General features: G+C 35.7%; 2 protein-coding genes across 2 annotated transcripts; both read right to left on the minus strand.

The window, feature by feature from the left end:
• Positions 1–340: 340 nt before the first annotated feature.
• LOC109060668 (interleukin-12 receptor subunit beta-2-like) lies at positions 341–12,089 on the minus strand. Its single transcript, XM_042720806.1, has 15 exons — positions 11,637–12,089; positions 10,865–11,140; positions 9,280–9,415; positions 9,027–9,178; positions 7,539–7,684; positions 6,935–7,079; positions 6,418–6,494; positions 6,066–6,312; positions 5,430–5,621; positions 5,113–5,214; positions 2,837–2,968; positions 2,523–2,666; positions 2,291–2,363; positions 1,434–1,509; positions 341–1,337 (listed from the first exon to the last, which is right to left on the minus strand). Exons 1-15 carry the CDS (start codon positions 11,698–11,700, stop codon positions 969–971), a joined length of 2,331 nt encoding a protein of 776 aa, XP_042576740.1. The 5' UTR covers positions 11,701–12,089; the 3' UTR covers positions 341–968.
• A 1,890-nt stretch (positions 12,090–13,979) lies between these two features.
• On the minus strand, positions 13,980–16,482 carry LOC109060670 (relaxin-3-like). Its single transcript, XM_019077831.2, has 3 exons — positions 16,230–16,482; positions 14,870–15,115; positions 13,980–14,011 (listed from the first exon to the last, which is right to left on the minus strand). Exons 1-3 carry the CDS (start codon positions 16,390–16,392, stop codon positions 13,980–13,982), a joined length of 441 nt encoding a protein of 146 aa, XP_018933376.2. The 5' UTR covers positions 16,393–16,482.
• Between the last annotated feature and the right edge of the window lie 2,185 nt (positions 16,483–18,667).

An 18,667-nucleotide genomic window follows, 5' to 3' on the forward strand; every position in this document is an offset into this window, starting at 1 on the left:
AAAAACGTAATGATTTCCGTAAAAATATTAAAGAGCACAACCGTTTTCATCATTGATGATAAGAAGTGTTTAGTAAGCAGCAAATCAGTATATTAGAATGATTTCTGAAGGATCATGTGACGCTGAAGACTGGAGTAATGATGCTGAAATTTTTTTTTTTTGTTATTTGTGTTGTTTTCTTTCATAAAATGGGTAAACTAAACCACAGACCACTACTTGTGACTATGTTTACATGTCCTATGTTTACATGCCAAGTCTACATTATCTGTCAAACAAATCACTGCAAAACTTAGTGAAATTCACTTATATCTACGATAGCCACAAATAAGAAGCATATACATATATATAAAAAAATATTTATTATTTACAAAAACATGTTTTTTTTTTTTTTTTACATTCAATTGTGTGCTGTATCTACTTGTAATAACATCTCATTTGTGTCACATGTGCAATGTTTTCCAAGTTAAAATACGAGGTTTAATGTGCAGAGATAACTATAAGACATTCGTAGGCTGAATTCCCTGAAAAGTGTTAACCACATGTGACTGTGGATCTATCAAAACTTTGTTGTTTATCTGAGCACTCTGACCCGCCTAACATTAGCTCAACCAATGGCGTGAGTTTGAGGCAGGAACATCTGACCAATGGCAAAAGGGGAGAGTATTCCAGAAACCTGTATAGTCCTTATTCCACTTGAGGATGCTAGTGGTGCAAAAACAAAATACACGTCAACTTTAAATGTTGCGGCTAGTGTGAAAGACTGTAAATGTAAAAATCTGTGCATAGTTGTGCAAGACCCCTCTCACGGATACATCTGTCATTTCATGAATAACACTTTTTTAATACTCTTTTCAGTGTCACATTAAAAAGCACACCTTGTTCTTCAGTAAAACACTTGGAACAAACACTTTCTGATTGTTCCATTTAAGGCACTACAGTACAGATGAAATATCCTGAGGTATGCAAAGTTAATTCACCTCAACACAAGGCAAAAAATGTCTTTCATAATCCGAGACACATTGCTGGTCCCACCACTCTTCCTCATCACCGCCATCCTTCTCTTCATCAGTGTCGACCATCTCACTGTACTCCTTTGCCCAGTTGCCATGCTTTAAAATGCTTCCTCTGTTTGATTCCTCAGGCTCATCTCCACCTTCATTTGTCCTGCCCAGTCCATTTGACAGCTGAAAATGTTGGGGATCCACATCGATTAAAACCTTCTCCGGTTCAGTCTCTGGTGGAGGAGTAGGTGTGTCACGATCCAGCTTCTCTATGATCTCCAGCTCAGAGATCTTTATATTCAGTTCAGAAGGAGAATAGAGCCGTGGCCATGCATGCTGGAAGAAAAGCCAAGACATGAATGAATATTGTTCTGTTTTTGTAAGTGTGACGTCTCTTTCATATGGAACACTCAAAAGACTTTAGATTCTCACCTGAAAGTTCATATGCTTAAATGCTTTACTGTTAATTGGATCTGGGATCTTCACAAAACACCAAGTTCTTCGATACCTAGAGAGCAGATATTAATTTATCACAAAATGTCACATTTTGACAGTTAAACTCATTTTGTGCACAGTATGCAAGACTCTAAACTGTGTGTGCATACAATGCCAGTGATGCCACTGCTGAAAAATAGTGTGATGTGATAGAAAGCAAAGCATAATTTCAAAATGTGCTGATAGCTGAATGTAATGAAAAATAATACATCGGGACCAAAAGCATATGGATACCATGACTTTTGCAGATCCCAACCTTTTGTCCCTGTAACCCCCCTCCTATATTCCAATCCATATTCCATATTTAAATATTTTATATTGAACTTTTTATTTATACATTAATTACATTTCTTGCTTTTTAATTATACAGGATATTGGTCAATATACATTTTATTTTTTTGGTTCAGTTTTGCTACTTGGCATACAGCGTTTTTAAGAGCCTTTTTTTTTTAGAATATTATCTCCTACCCATAATAACTGGGGATCTGCATATATAAAACTAGGTGACTTTTTTGTAAAATCTGACACCTTTGAAAAACATGAGATACTGACAGTGGAATGGTAAAAAAAATGCTAGAGGCAAGCTGTTTTTGAGTGTTGAACTTATTTTAAGATGAGCGCTGCAATATTAGATATGCTGCAAAAGATGCAAGCAGAAAAGTTAAACACATCTGTTTAGCGCATATTTATGTAAAAATAACCATGGAGCGTAGTGGAATGGAAAAATGTTCTGTGTGAACCAGCCCTTTTGGCCATATACAGTAGATGGAATTATGAAGAAAGACTATACTTACACCAACAAAAAAACACAAAATGATAAAACCAGGAACATCAATGTTATGAATACAGTCAACAGGGTAGCATTACCTAGGAGATGAGATGGACAGAAACGATTGGTTTACTACCTTAAGCTGAATATGTGATCTACATACTGTATGCAAAACAATGATGTTTTAGAATTTTGGATTATGCATGGAATGCAAATCCCAAAGGAAGAAAGAAACAGCTCATCTTCCTTGTACTTACTGGGTTTTTCATCGGTGGAGAAAGTGGTGAAGCTCCTGGCGCCTTCACCAGCAGCGCTCACAGCACTCACCCAGACCTGGTACTGCTGGGCCGGCTGCAGTTCTGACAACTGCATACTGGTTCTGTTACTGCTTATATTAGACCCTGTTACATAGGCCAAAGGGCACAGATAAACACTACTAATCAAAGTATGGGGTCAGTACAATCTGCTCACCAAAAAAACAGTAAAAACAGCAATATATTATTACAATTTTAAATAAATGTTTTCTATTTGAATATATTTTAAAATGTCATTTATTCCTGTGATGGCATACCTGTTTCTTTGATGCCCACTAAGTAATGCAGGATGAGACCGTTGCTCTCATGTACAGGGATGGGGCTCCATATCAAAGTGGCAGAGGAGGGAGAGATGTTCTTCACATGGATTTGAGGGACTTTAGGAGGAACTGGCAGGGAAGATGAAATGAAGATCCAAATATGAAGGCTATATGACTAGAAAATCTGATTGCACAATATCACATTTACTAGCCAAGTACTTTGTGCCCTAAAACAAGCTCAAAGTGAGAAAATGTAATGCATTACAATTTTTTTTTAATTCAATGTGTTGCAATATACAAGACAATTATCGACAAAACAATATACTTTTACAATACATGCATTTATTAACAAATAAGATAAACGATGTAACCTTTAGGCAGAGGGGTATAAGCTGTATAGAGGTGAAAGTATTCATTCATGGTAATACCATCTATAATATTTTTCAGAATTCTGGCTCTCTATTGTGCTTGCAAACAGAACTGCAGAAGCTCAATTTTAAAGTTGTCATGTGGACCAGAAGGATGTTGTCAGAATGTTGTCAAGGTCCAGAAATGTAGTAAGGACAACGTTAAAATAATCTATGTGATTTCAGGGCAGAGCCGGCGCCTGCCCAGCAGTGATAAGGGGGCGGCTGAGGTGATGAAAGGGGGCAATGATGTAGCACAAAGTAAAAAAAAATAAAAATATGTGGCCCATTCACGTATTTGTCGGACCGTAAACAAACCCGCTACTACTACAACTATTAGAATACTGGGTTCACACAGATAGTGTTTTGGTTGCGAGACTACGGTGCCCGGGAGCTGACATGGTCGGTTCAGTTAGTTTAGCGCCGTGTTGTAGAATGATGTATTATGCGCGAGAAGCTGCTATAAAGACCAGAGACGAGAGCGCAGCATTCAAAGACGTTGAGTAGCGTGTTTACATTGAAAAAGGCTACAATGGAAAAGTGCAGCAGTGGAATGAAAAAATGCGTTCTGAGTGAATGACCCTACTATACTTTGCAAATACAGATGGCAGAGTACTGAGTAAAACAAAATCCCAAATTCGAAAATCTGACATCCAGGAAATGAGGCAGCAGTTTTACCACAAATAAGGACAAGTGATACCACCACAACCACCGGAAATACTTAATTGTGTCTGCTTTACCGAAACACAAGCTCATTATTGCAGCTGATTCCCTGACATAACATTCATTGCGACCCATTTAACAGATACATAATTTTAAGTTAGAACAACTTGAACAGCAACAAACTATAATACAGCAACAACAAAAAAATCGACTATAATCTAGCCCGCTTTCAAACATAACTTATAATTCAAATAAATTCAAATAAAACATTATTTCATCATACCTTAAGCTTACTCAGTAGTGCTGCATTCTTAGTTGCGCCGCTTGCAACTTGAAGTTTGTGTCAGATGTAACGATTAAAATGTGACCTTGTGAAACGGACTATCCTAAATTGTTGCAATATTACTATCATATTACTGCTAGAAAGCCTATGCATTTGGCAACTTTATTTTTTTAAATAAACTATTATATTTCATAATTAAAATCTATTTTCACACTCATCTTGAGTAAGGGGGCGGGATACCGAAATAAAAACAATGACTTTATTCAACAATTTGTCTCCTCCACTTCACCCTGGCGCCATTTAGGAGAGTATCCACTGAATGTGTCGCAGCTGACACAGAACAGCATATGTTGTTTACATACGGGATACTCTCCGAAATGGAAAGATAAATTATTGAATAAAGTCGTTGTTTTTATTTTCTTCGGTTGAACGGAGATGAATGGAGGTCTTACAGGTTTGGAATGACATGAGGGTGAGTAATTAATGACAGAAGTTTTTATATGTGACCCTGGAGCACAAAACCAGTCATAAGCCGGATGGGTATATTTGTAGCAATAGCACATATACCCATTGAATGGGTCAAAATTATAGATTTTTCTTTTATGCCAAAAATCATTTGCATATTAAGTAAAGATCATGTTCCATGAAGATATTTTGTAAATTTCCTACCGTAAATATATCAAAACTTAATTTTTGATCAATAATATGCATTGCCAAGGACTTAATTTGGACAACTTTAGATTCCAAATAGTTGTATCTTGGCCAGATATTGTCCTATCCTAACAAACAATTCAATGAAAAGCTTGCTCAGCTTTCAGTTGATGTATAAATCTCCATTTCATAACATTGCCCCTCATGACTGGTTTTTGTAGTCCAGGGTCAAATTTTTGGGTGAACTGTTCCTTTAAGAGATTTCATACCTCCTTCAAGCGTGTATGCAATCGCTGACTTGAGGAAAGTGCTGTGGTTTTTGAAGACTGCAAACAGCGACACATTATAAGCTGTGTAGTTCCAGAAGTCACCTGTGGATGGAGACAAACACACAATCACTATCAGCATCAGAACAAACTAATTTGTGTTGGTTTATAAGGACTGATTATAAGCTGTGTAGTTCTCTCTCTCTCTCTCTCCTCTTCTCCTCTCCCTCCCTCTCTCATCCTCTCTCTCTCTCTCTCTCTCTCTCTCCTGGCTGTCACGCAGCTCTCACACACACACACACACACACACACACACAAACCTGTGAGTGTGACAGATCTCTGGGTTCTATTTACTCTGACCCAGTTCAGGCACATATGGCGAGGTACCGCAGACACGTGCTGTACCACATACTCCAGGACGCTCTCAGAGAACTGTGGGGGTATGGACCATGAGACCCGCAGCTCCTGGCTCTCACCTATTACACTCAGATTCACCTCAGGCGTTCTCTGTCCTACAGGGCATAAACAGAACATAAATGTAATCAAAGTTATAGAATTATAATCTAATGTTGAAATTGTTTGGTGTTGTTAAGATTTTTTGGTTTTGGTTGGATTTTTTAGTTTAGGATATACAGTACAAACAGTAATATTATTGCAATTAAGAATAACTGTTTTGTATTTCAATATATTTTAAAATGTAATTTATTCCTGTGATCAAAGCTTAATTTTCAGCATCATTACTGCATTCTTCAGTGTCACATGATCTTCAGAAATCATTTTAATATGCTGAATTACTGCTCAACAAACATTTCTTATTATTCATATTTTTGTGAAAACTGTGATACTCTGATGAAAAGAAAGTTCAAAGGAAAAGGATTTATCAGCATTAAAATTTACTATATACAGTATTTTAATTTAACTTTGTAACATTTCATCAGAATTTTGCATAGACTTGCCCCTCTCAGCAAACAGCATGTATGTGGGGTCCGATGTGCCCATTGAGGTGTTGGCTGACACAAAAACTCCCATAACACCTGGCTTGAGCGGGAAGTGTCTGAGCTGCCGGCAGCTCTGTTCAGCGAGCTGCTGACTTTCAGTGTCTCTCCGTTGCCTCGTGACCTGCTTGACCTCAGTGCCATTTTTAAGCCTCAGAGTTACAATATAGTTGATAATTTCCCCTCTAGCCTGAGACAGGGGCATTTCCTGAGAGACAGTGAGAGACAGTCAAATGTTGACAATCCGCTGAATCGTGACTGACCCACTAAAGAAGAACCAATGAGACTGATGCATTATGGGAGTACACCCTACCTTCCAATAGACGTTACAGGAAGACTGGTCAGAATTAGGGGCACAGTCACTCCAAACATCCAGCTGTCCAACCGGTGCTGAAAAGAGAGAATATTACAGACACAGAGTCATCATCACTGATTTTGTTATATGGCACAATATTTAGAAAAAAAGGAATGAAAGAAATGATTAATGATTGAAGGGTGCTGAATAAAAGTTCTGAATAAATTACATTTTCAATTAGAAAACTCTCATTTTAAATTGTAATAATGTTTCATTGTTGTTACTGTATTTGTGATCTAATAATTGCAGCCTCGGAGAGTATAAGAGACTCAAAACATTACAGGAAGTCATTCTTGATACAGAACATGGTGGTGGCTCTTGTTTAAAACTGAATTTTTTCTCTAAAACACGACTGACATCCAGATTCTACCGCTCAGTAAATGTGCATTAAGACCATCTTCAATAAAACAATAATTGAGCAATAAATGAGTGTGTCAATGTCTTCAATTAATGCAACGAGGGGTCTTTCTCTGACCTGCAGGGGGCGTTCTGACTGAATCAACAATACTCCAGTTACTCATGACTTTCTCTTCATATCCACAGTGGCAGCGAACACGAAAACTGTACTGTGTGAATGGCTGGGGATCCTCCAACACAAACATGAACTGGCAATCATCCACCTGCACAATAAGAATTCAACAGAGACACCATTTGTTTCATTTCTGACACATCTCTGGCACTATAAAATTATATTTGATTGTATTTTTATGGTCATGGCAAGAATATATTCAGATTAAGTAAATACAAAAAAACTGATCTGGTTTACAATCAGCATTTTCTATTTTATTTATTCTTTTTTATTTGAACAATCCAATACTTATTATCTAATCCCAAATATCTATATTTTATTTAAGATACTTTTTTTAATGGGTGTGATTATATTTTCATTAAACTTGAATTTTAGAACACCTCCCATCATGCAGATGGATTTTCTTCATTACGGAAACTCAAAAATATGCATGAATTCAAATTGGCCAGAGCTGCACCCCTGAAGCCAGTGAAATTAAAGCTTAAAGGAAAATGCTGAAATACTCTTCCAAACCAGAGTAGAGCCAAATCAGTTCTCTTTCTCTTCTCACCTCGATCCAGTCCAGCATGTAATCGTGTGCACGGTACTGCACTTGACAGCTCTTGTCCAAGGGGCCCACTCTTTCACAGTCCATGTCCCAGATGAACTCCAGTGGTTCAGTGGTGAGCTTTACATTATCTGGGGGTTTTGGCCGTTCTGGGAAAAAAAGAAGGAAAAGATTAAAAGCCAGCACAAAGTTAATTTAGAGTTTTGCCTGATAAAGAAAGAAGGCGTAACTTTTATTCTTGCTGTTGCCGCTGGCGTCATGTCATGGAGACGCTGTGTGTTTAGTTGTGAAAGCAAAAATACTTTGTTTGGGCTTCCAAAAGAGGACACAACTAGAAATCAGTGGTTAAGTTGTATTTACAACACTGTTCCAGAACAGTTCAACCCAAATATTCAGATGTGTGCAGCGCATTTTATGGATGACTGTTTCCTGATCCTGGGAGAGAAGACTACAATGCCAGCTGCTCTGACTCACAGTCTGTAATTACATGTTTTCATATTTAAAGAATTTGCCACTGATGATTCAAATGCGAGTTTTGAGCAGTGTAGAGTAGCGCTTGTTGTTTGTTGTTTCTCCGATCACAAATGCAGACATGGGTTTATGTTTACGCAGTGCAATGCAACGCAACGCATAAAAAGACAGTATGAGTCATTATAATCAGTAATTATATCCCCACTGGATGCAACAAATGCCTCGTTTGTTCTTGCTGATGTTGTGTCGTTTGTAATGGGTTTTGTTTGTTTTGTGGCGTAACATTTCCGTTACATGCTTGAGGCATTCGGCCAATCACAATGCACTGGATAGCTGGCCAATCAGAGCACACCTTGCTTTCAATAACAACAAGCTTTGTAAAAAACGATGCGTTTCAGAAAGGCGGGGCATAGAGGAGAAACAATAATGTACAGTGTGTGGAAAATAATGCATTTTTTGAACCTTAAACCACATAAACACATTTCATTACACCAAATACCAAATACTTAAAATAATGTTCTTTTTAGCAGCACCATATGACCCCTTTAAAATGTCATTTATTCCAACTATTATTTACTAACTATTATTATCGTTACTCCTGTCTTCAGTGTCACATGATCCTTCAGAAATCATTCTAATATGCTGATTTGATGCTAAAGACACATTTATTATTATTATCATCAATGCTGAAAACAGATGTCCTGCTTTATATTTACAATGCTAACTTTTTTTTTTTTTTATTTTTATTTTTTAAGTTTTTTTTTTATTTAAAATATGACAAATTTACTGGAACCTTGCTGAATAACAGTAGTGATTTCTAAAAGGCAAAAAAAAAAACACAACCTTACTGACACCAAACCTCTGAACGCTTGTATATGTCTAGGGAGATGAATATGAGAGACTCTGGAGGTGATGCACTGTTCTGTACAGTGCTTTTAGTAGAGCAAATAAATTGTGATTAAATTGTCCATGCTTTAATGAAAGAAAGCAATGGTTTACAATAGAGTAAACATGACTTACCGATATGGCCCGTGTTGAAGAAAGACTCATCAGACTGTTCAGAACCCAGCACGTTTTTGGCAGTGACCCATGCTGTAGTGTCAGTTTCTTTCATATAATCACGCCGGTTTATGACTGCACTCTCACTACTGCTCTCCACAAACTTAACATTCCTATATATAAATACACACATGCACAAAAAAAAAAAACATTGTCAGATGCTCACATATGTCCATATTTAATGCAATGGTGGTGCTAATTAGAAAACACACACCCATCATAATCTTTCCAGTAGAGGGTGTAAACAGTTGGAATCATTGGCTCATTGGATTTAGTCCAAGAGCAGTAAATGTCTTCATCTTCCAAGTCTTCAATAGCACAATCAGGGCGAGACGGGGGAGAAGGTGGATCTGTAAAAGATGGAAGAATGTCAAACTTTCTGGAGGGAAACCAGCCAAAAGAAGTAAGCAAAGTTAGAGGGAGAAGAAATAACCATTCAAACCAACACATTGTGCTGCAAGAGCACCATTACTTTTCATACTGAGAAAACAGGAAGTCATGTGGGGAAATCCGCAAACGAAAGCCATCGGGGTGCCGCACACTTCCCCTCCTAGTCTAATTTTGGACAACATCTCAACACACAAGCATTTATCAAAGAATGTTCAGGTTCAAAGTAATTAAGCTCTCTTACCAAATAAAACATTGAACGGTTACATATTCAGCAGATGTTTTTTTTTCAAAATGATTTGCACTGCATTCATTTTATCAATGCATGCATTCCCTGGGAATCAGCCCATGCTGTTTGAGCTACAGCAACACAACTTTCAGTAATGCATGGGTCACTTACAAACAGACCTTAGTCAGGACAATTTTAGTTAATTTTTGACATGAATGAAAACAAGGCTGTGAGTGACAGAAGTACAGCGAGTTCAGCGTAACACACTGATAAAACGCCTTTCTGATAAAAACTTTTATAAGTCAAAAAACTTCATTAAAATAGTTTTGGAAGTTGTGAGTTGTGAAAATCGCATGATCTAGTGACTGCAACTCTATCCTTCACAGCCTCGATTTCATCCGTGTTAAATTTAATATGGTGTCTATCCCGACTAAAGTTTATTGTTGTCCATTTTTGAATACAGATTACGTCATAAAAATTTTAGTTAGAGACGTAATCTATTACATTACACATTTTAGGTAATATATCCAGACTACTTTTTGATTACTTTTGACCTAACATTGATCTGAATAGGATGATTTTTTACCATATTAAAGGGTTAGTTCACCCAAAAATGAAAATTATGTCATTAATTACTCACCCTCACGTCGTTTCAAACCCGTAAGACCTTCGTTCATCTTCAGAACACAAATGAGGGTGAGTAATAAATGACAGAATTTACATTTTTGGGTGAACTAACCCTTTAATATAAAAATACAAATGTTTTAGGAATAATTAACTGCTTTGAGAATATTCTAATTTTAGAATTTTCTTATTGGAAGTATTACATTTTTGGAATCTGATTAAATAATCCAGATTATATCATATAATCAGTTACTACCCAGACCTGTGCTCTTACAATGGAATCAGACAGAGCAAGGAATCCCAGAAGGCTTAGAAACAAAATATGCATATTGTATTTCCATTAAACCCCTTATATAGTAATTCTTCCATTTATGATGTGTGTGCTGTTGTGGGTGATTTACGTGGAAAACGTCTGGTTTATAAATACCCAAATGCTGTATGTTTAATTACAGAGTTTTTCTTGTAAACACCTCCCTTCTGGGACCGGTGTGCGCAGAACATATCCCCAGAGCTAGTAATGAAGTCATTAGGGATACATGTTCAATTCTGTCATACTCACAGCCTCCTCTTACTGTAACGTTGCAGGTCTCTGATGTATTACACGTGCAGCGAATATGCTCTCTGTGTTCTGCTGCGATGGAAAAGTTGAAGGTTTCTTTGGCACTGGCACATGTGCTCAGAAACTGATGTCTGTGGTCAAGTGTGATAACATAAAGCTGGCAGAGACCACAACTGTTTGCTCGTCCCCATGTAATCGTGTGGCACAGAAAAGACACATTGTGGCCCACAGGAAGAGCTTTATTCCACCAGCAGTTTACAGCCACTTCACAAGAGACTAAACAAATAAGAAAAGACGACAAAAGACAAGAAGAACAAGATGAACTCGGTTCCATAAAAACATGGAGACAAAGTTTAACATGAATTCAATGGTCTGTCCTGTGAATATCTGCTGTACTGTTTACTGCAGAACAAAAACACTACTTTGTCTTAATATTAAGTGACCCAAAAAGTATTTGGGCTCTTAATGAATAATCGTTGCAATAGATTGCAAACTAAGTGGCATCTGCCAACAAATGCTGATGGAACTTTCCTTTTCTGATTTTGCTTTATTTATGGAATAAAATGCATTTTTTTCATAATTTAAAACTATATATAGTTACAATTAAAACTATATATAATTGAAAACCATACATAGGTTTACAAAACATACGTTTTTAGGTTTTAAATTACGAAACAATGCACTTTATTTCACAAATAACAATATATTTATATATTGTAACTTGTAGCTATAGGGTAGAATGAAATGTTGAAAACTAAACACTTCTGCCCACCTTGAGAACACATCCACAAGTAAAGTAGAGTAACAAAATGCACTTTTACATTCCTCCATGCCATCGCTCACGGCATTCACGCAAGCAAAAAGTCCAGTGTGACGCAATGTCCCGTTAACCGAGGGATCACACAATCACGGAAAGTCCACGATCAGACATTTATTTGTTTCGCTCCAGAGTGACATCGTTGTCCCGCAAGAGCCACAATAAGGCTCTTCAGCGTTTTTCTCACTCGTCGTCAGTCTTATTTCCACGAATCAATTAAAAATAGTAACATCGCTCTCTACATCCCGGAACGAGCATTTTCTGTTTCCTTTGATCTTGTTCCTTGCGGTTTTCTATATGTTAGAATTATAAATGTAATTTTCGTCGATTAGGTTGCAGACACCGTTCTCAAACCTCTTCAGATGACAAGCCTGAACTCTCTTTGCGCATAAACACAGAGCAGAGCAGGTCACATATCTCAGTACGTGCATTTAAAGACTCCGCCCATACGTCGCCTACGCAAAGCCAGTTGACCAATCAGGTCAAAGGTAATTATTTTCAGCACGTTCCTTCAGCTCAATGAACTTTTTTAGGGGAAACGAAACTGCTGTGCAGGCCTTGTCCAAATAGCCACACGTGCGGGTTTGGCCCCTTGAAAAGCGAGTGCACCCAATAGAAAGCAAGTGCTTCAAAAAGCACCATAATTACTAAATTGTTTCATCTGTTATAGAGACTACTGAACAGACATTTAGAGGATTATGTCAGTGAAATCAAAATAAAGCTCTATGCACACATGTGGTCACATGTGGTGTGTGTGTGTGTGTATATATATATATATACTATATATATATATAATATATATTATATATATATATAATACTATATATGTGTGTGTGTGTGTGTGTGTGTGTGTGTGTGTGTGTGTGTGTGTGTGTGTGTGGTCTTCACACTCACATGAACAAATACAAATACAGGAAATATGTCATTCAAGTAGACAAGCGATCAAGCCCTTAGTTTCTGTGGATTCAGGCCACCTGAACTCAAACCGTACAAAATGGAGTATCAGACTGCGGTCAAGCCAGCCGCACTTTCAGAAAAACATGGTCTAGGCAGCCGAGATTGAAATGAGTGTGCACGTGTATTAGTATGATTATGATTCAGGAGCAACACAGAAAGAATGAGCTTTCAGATCGCCTTCATGTAGACGCTCAGAACAGAGAGATAATATAACAAGATGTCATGTTTCCATTTTCATTTCAGATGTCATTTCTGTTAAGTAGAAGACATGAATGGCCAGTTCTTGTGGGGGACATTTCAGATCATATGCAAACTACATATGAAGCTATTTTACTTGTTTACTTATTAGAATGGATAAATGTACAGTTTTTTAAACTCTAGAAGTGAAATAATTTCATGCTACTTAAAAATGATAAAGTAAAATGTTTTCTTTGATTTACACATAGATGTGAGGACTTATAAGAATCAACATTATTTTTTATTAACTACATTACACCCCTCTATAAGCCCCTGCAGTGAAATAATGGTGCATATGATCTGAAATGTCCCCTACAAGGACTGGCCCTTCATGTCTTCTGCTTAACAGAAATTTGGACTTTATACCTTCTACAGTGTAAAACTGTCATATATCTTTAAACGCTGCAGTAAAATGATTTCACATGAGGTTGGCCTATGTAAATAGAATCACGTTCTCTACTTATGAGAAATGAGGTCTTTACAGCCCTCTTAAGTGTAATAATATCCCATATCTCTAAAAAAATTGCAGTAAAAGTGTTTCATATGAGGTGTGCATATAGTATGGTACATCCTCTTCAAGAACTTGCCATTTTTGCCATTTTTCTACTTATCAGAAAATAGGTATTTATATATGAGGTATGTATGTAGTATGGGACTTCGCAGAAAAGAAATGACCTTTTGTAATATTCTGGAATGAAATGAAGGCATATTTTCACATAAAATACTTATTTGTTTGTTTGTTTTTTTGGTTTGCTTGTTCGTTTTTTATGGGAGTAGGCCTACTTTATGTATTATTGGCATTCACTTTCTGAGCAGAGGTTAAACCACATTATATAAAAAGGCATTCAACAGTAACTGTCACTGTACTGTATTACAACACAATTCAGGTATTTAAGAGAGTATATACTTAATTTAGTCAATTTGTCCTGCTGTAAACACACAAAACAATGATTTGAAAGATAAACCTACAGAAAGGGGGGGAAAAACAGAAAACCATTACTCAAATAAACACACACCTGTCAAAGACACATAAATACAACGTATAATAAAGCAGAATAAAAAAAAACATGAAATCTTGTTATATTATCTCTCTATTCTGAGCGTCTACATGAAGGCGATCTGAAAGCTCGTTCTTTCTGTGTTGCACCTGAATCATAATCATACTAATACACGTGCACACTCATTTCAATCGCGGCTGACTAGACTGTGTTTTTCTGAACCGTGGCTGGCTTGACCGCAGTCAAAACCGTGCTTCATACTGTAACTTCTAAATGAACTGAACTGAACTAATCTTTTTTTAGAGTCAGATGAATAAATGACTCTTTAATGTAGGACTTATTTATCTTGACTTTACTTTTTACTGTGCAGATTGGCAAATTTGATTGGCAAATTTATTAGTCATAATTCCCGCATCAAGCAAGTTCTTATCCCCATTTGAAAGAAGCTGACACTAAAAGATCCAGACGTCTGCCAATACTAATGAGATACTAATAATAACTTGTATTTTGTATTTTTCTCATTTAAAACAACATCTGCGAAACAAATTGAGTGAAAAAAATCATAATTCCACACCACACACACACACACACAAACACACATTTATTTATATTCACCATAATTTCGAAGTTGATTGATCACAGTTTATTAAAAGTTTTCATAAATTGTTGTTAATATGGTTAAATATGCAAATGAGTACAAACTGATTCATTAGCGATTAATGCAAATAATCTGCTTTATTCAAGAATGAAATATACTCTAGATAAAGATTAAACTTACTTTACAACATCAAACATTATAAAATCTTTAGTTAAATTAACTGCAAATTGCATTGAAATTAGTTCAATGCAAACCATTTACAAGTCTCAAGCACAATATATGGAAAAATGAAACACAGGACAGGATGGAGAGGATGGAGAAGTTTTTACACTTTTTTTGTTCTATAGTGATGGTTAGTATGTTAGTATATGGGGATGGTTTGTTGTTTTCTGCTTTACTGCTTGCAGAATTGGTTGGGGAGTTGGACAGTCCCACCACTACATCACGTCCTTTTCTGTCCACGGTACGCAACGCTTCAAGCACCTCCTGTGAAATGAGAGAGCGCACAGGCCTGCTGAACACCCCACCTTCCTGTTCCCCTTGTGCCAGTGACGGAAGATTTGAGTCAGGGTCATGCTGGGAGGACGGTGCAGCACTGTCTGGAGCATTACTGTCATACGAGCTGAATAAGTCCAGTATTTCATCTGTGAAATAAGAGATGCTGTTGTATGTAATAGTTGTAAAACTATACACGAATCATTATGATTTCTGGTGAAGAAACTCTTTTCACTCAGAAATTGTAAGTTTTAATTGTAACAATTCGTTAAAGGAATAGCAAGTTACACATTGAATTAAACATGGAATTTTGAAATAGAAAAAAAGACTTGGAGTATTTTCCACAATGAAATAGAAAAAAAAGACTTATAGTATTTTCTTGTGGAACGTACTCCAATAATGTTTTATGTACAACTCCTAAAGAGTACATTATGTACATTACAAGTCTTTATTAGTTTTTAAGAATCTTTTTTTTACTTTTTTTACGATAATGGGGTTGTTGAGTTTTTTTGTTTTTTTTTTTTTTGTGTTTTTTTTATTCTTTTTATGGTTGAAAAGGCTGCATTTATTCATTCAAAATACAGTAAACACAATAATATTGTGAAAAATTATTACAGTTTAAAATAACAGTTCTATTGTAATGTTTGTTCTGCAAAGCAGAATTTTCAGGATCATTACTCCAGTCACATGACCTTTCAGAAATCATTCTAATATGCTGATTTGCTGCTAATAAACATTTAATAAACATTATCAATGTTGAAAACAGTTGTGCTGCTTCATATTTTCAGGATTCTTTGATGAATAGAAAGGTCAAAAGAACAGTATTTGTTTGGGATAGTCTTTTGTAACATTATGAGAATGTGTTTTCTCAAAAGAAAAAGAATGAAAAAACTTTTGAATTTTCATAATTTTAGTCCATAAGTTTGAATGTAAAATCTACTAGTTTAAAACATAGTAAAAAATAGAGATTAAATAGGTATTTCTACATGTTTGTAATATTGTTACAACCTTGAATTCTGTATTTTAAAGTTTTGGGTTGCAAAAATTTTCAAATGCAGCATTTTTTATTTTCTGTATTAAAATGTATTCTGTATTTTTAATATGAAATCTACTATTGCTATATCCAAAATATTTTACTTGTAGTGTGTTTGTAAAATTGTTACAACTCAAAAAAATGTAACATTCTGTATAATTTCAAATTGATATTGTCTTTAAATTTTACAAGTTTTACAAAACCTGCTCTGCAAGGTCAGTAAAACTAACCTGTGTTTGTCAAGGAGCGCTTCCACCGAGAGCCTCCGCAGGTGAAGATGACAGCCCGGATGAACTCCCGGCCGCATAATTTGACTCCATATGAAGGGCCGTCCAGTGCCTGTACTCCAGCCAGCAGCAGACACACTGCAAGCGCTGTGGTTTTCCACATCATGCTGAGAGCAGATCTTCACTGACAGCAGCGGTTGATGTTCCGAAGCTAGTTTCCTGCTGGGCTCCCTTTGGTTTGGAACCAGGTGCCTGTTTGATGGTGAAGTTCTGTGATTTTTCACAGGAGATTTTGTTTGGAAGCAGGGGCCTGTGTTTCTGATTATAAAGAGGTGAGGGGCACACATGCTCAAACCCCCCCAACCCCCCCCCCCCCCAAGCAGGAGTCACAGATAACCCTGTAAGATAGTAGGAAAGGTGAATGTGTAATTATAAGGGCATTCTGTGACACGAAACACTCTTTCTTCATTTAAATCGATGAATCATATTTGTCATACGACTCATGTTAGGATATTGCAGCATGAACAACAGTGATTTCTCTTTATATACAGTGATTGAATTAAGATGTCTGACTGTTTTTTTTCCTTTAAAATTCATTGCAGTTGATCTTTTTATTTACATTTTTATGCATTTGTCTGATGCTTTTGTGAAAAGCGACCTACTTTGCATTCAAGATACACATTTTATTAGTGTTTCACATTTCGTGGGATTCGAACCTATGACCATCAGTTCTACTGTTTGAGATAGTGGAATGTGTTATCATTTTTCTCAAATAAAATACTTAAAGTTTTACTTACATTTTGTATATAATGCTTTAATCCAAAGAGACTTACATTGCATTCAAGATACACATTTTATCAGGAATCGAACCCATGACCTTGATGTTGCTAGCACCATGCCCTCCTGTTTGAGCTACAGATTTATTATTTTTATTTTTAATTTACATTTGTTTTTAATTAAAAAGAAACTTTAATTCATAATTAAAGTTAAAAGGTTTAGGTGATGTATTTTTATTATACATATTTTAAGGCATGTTTTGTTCAGGTTTTGACCTGTGAGTAAAGTGTGTTTATTTTTAGAAATGTATTTTGCCATATATGAAAGTTTTATTTATTTATATATGTATAATCTATAATGATTTTATCCAGACTTACATTGCTTTCAAGATACACATTTTATCTGCATTACACATGACCTGGGAATCGAACCCATGACCTTGGTGTTGCTATCATTCTCTATTCTTTGAATTACAAAGCTTTATTATTTTTTTACATTAATAATTAAAGTTAAAATGTATAGTTGATGTATTTTATGGTAAAAATTTTAAGGCATGTTTTGTGCAGGTTAAATGGAGTAAAGTGTGTTTTATTTAAAAAAATAAAAAATAAAAATGTGTTATATGTTTGTCCACCAGGAAAATGAAAATTGTAAGGCTAATCACTTGTGAAAGCAAGAGCACAGCTCCCCAAAATCTGTGTCCTGAGTTCACCCGAATGCTTGTTTTACCATCTTTGCACTTTAATGCATAATTTATTTTTACATTTTTTTTTCCAGACCGAGTGATGACTGTGAGGTGTAGAGGTTAAGATAAAGAGATGTAGCCAGCATGGCATTTTCAAAGTGTGATAACACAGTCCATCGCACACGAGCGATCCTTGCATCCACATGGACAAAGGTCACCAATTTCTAAAATGACAACAGAATAATGAATTGTTAACGAATGTGAAGATAACAATGACAACAGCGTGACATTTAGAGAGACATTAGCCACAATATTTGATGCATGGAGGATGGTGGCCATGGAAAATATGTATAATTTAATAGTATAATAATTAAAAATATATTTAAATAGCATATATTATTTGAAATCTTATTAAGAAGAATTCACTTTTCTCTGGATGTATTAAGTTATTTTAAATATATGCAATTCAATTCAATTCAAAAAATAATTTGAATATATATTCTATGATGACCCTGATTTAAATTTCGTATTAAAATTAATTAAATTAATGAATAAATTTAAAATGTTTAAGGCAAGGCAAGTTTATTTACATAGCACATTTCGTACACAATGGTAATTCAAAGTGCTTTACATAAAAGAAAGTAAAATAATCATGAAAAATAAAACAAAGAATTTAAAAAACTGTGTTTAAGTGTAGGTTATTTTTATGATCAAATATTTGATTGAATGATTTTTAAGTTTGTTTGGGTTTGGGTTGTTTTTTTTTTTATAAATACATTTTATAATCTTTGTAATTTGCATTTATTTATTACATTCATTTTTATTTGTTTGGAGGGATTGTTTGGTAGTGTTCTTATTCAACGTGGATTCAGATCAGCTTTCTATCAGTCGTTCTGTAAAAGCTACCGACACGACTGATTCCAGATCAGTACACAAAAGCGTGCACGGTTGTGATTGACACGCTTCAGACGAACCCGGT

The sequence above is a fragment of the Cyprinus carpio genome, chromosome B3 (genome assembly GCF_018340385.1).
Source record: "Cyprinus carpio isolate SPL01 chromosome B3, ASM1834038v1, whole genome shotgun sequence".
Taxonomy (NCBI): Eukaryota; Metazoa; Chordata; class Actinopteri; order Cypriniformes; family Cyprinidae; genus Cyprinus; species Cyprinus carpio.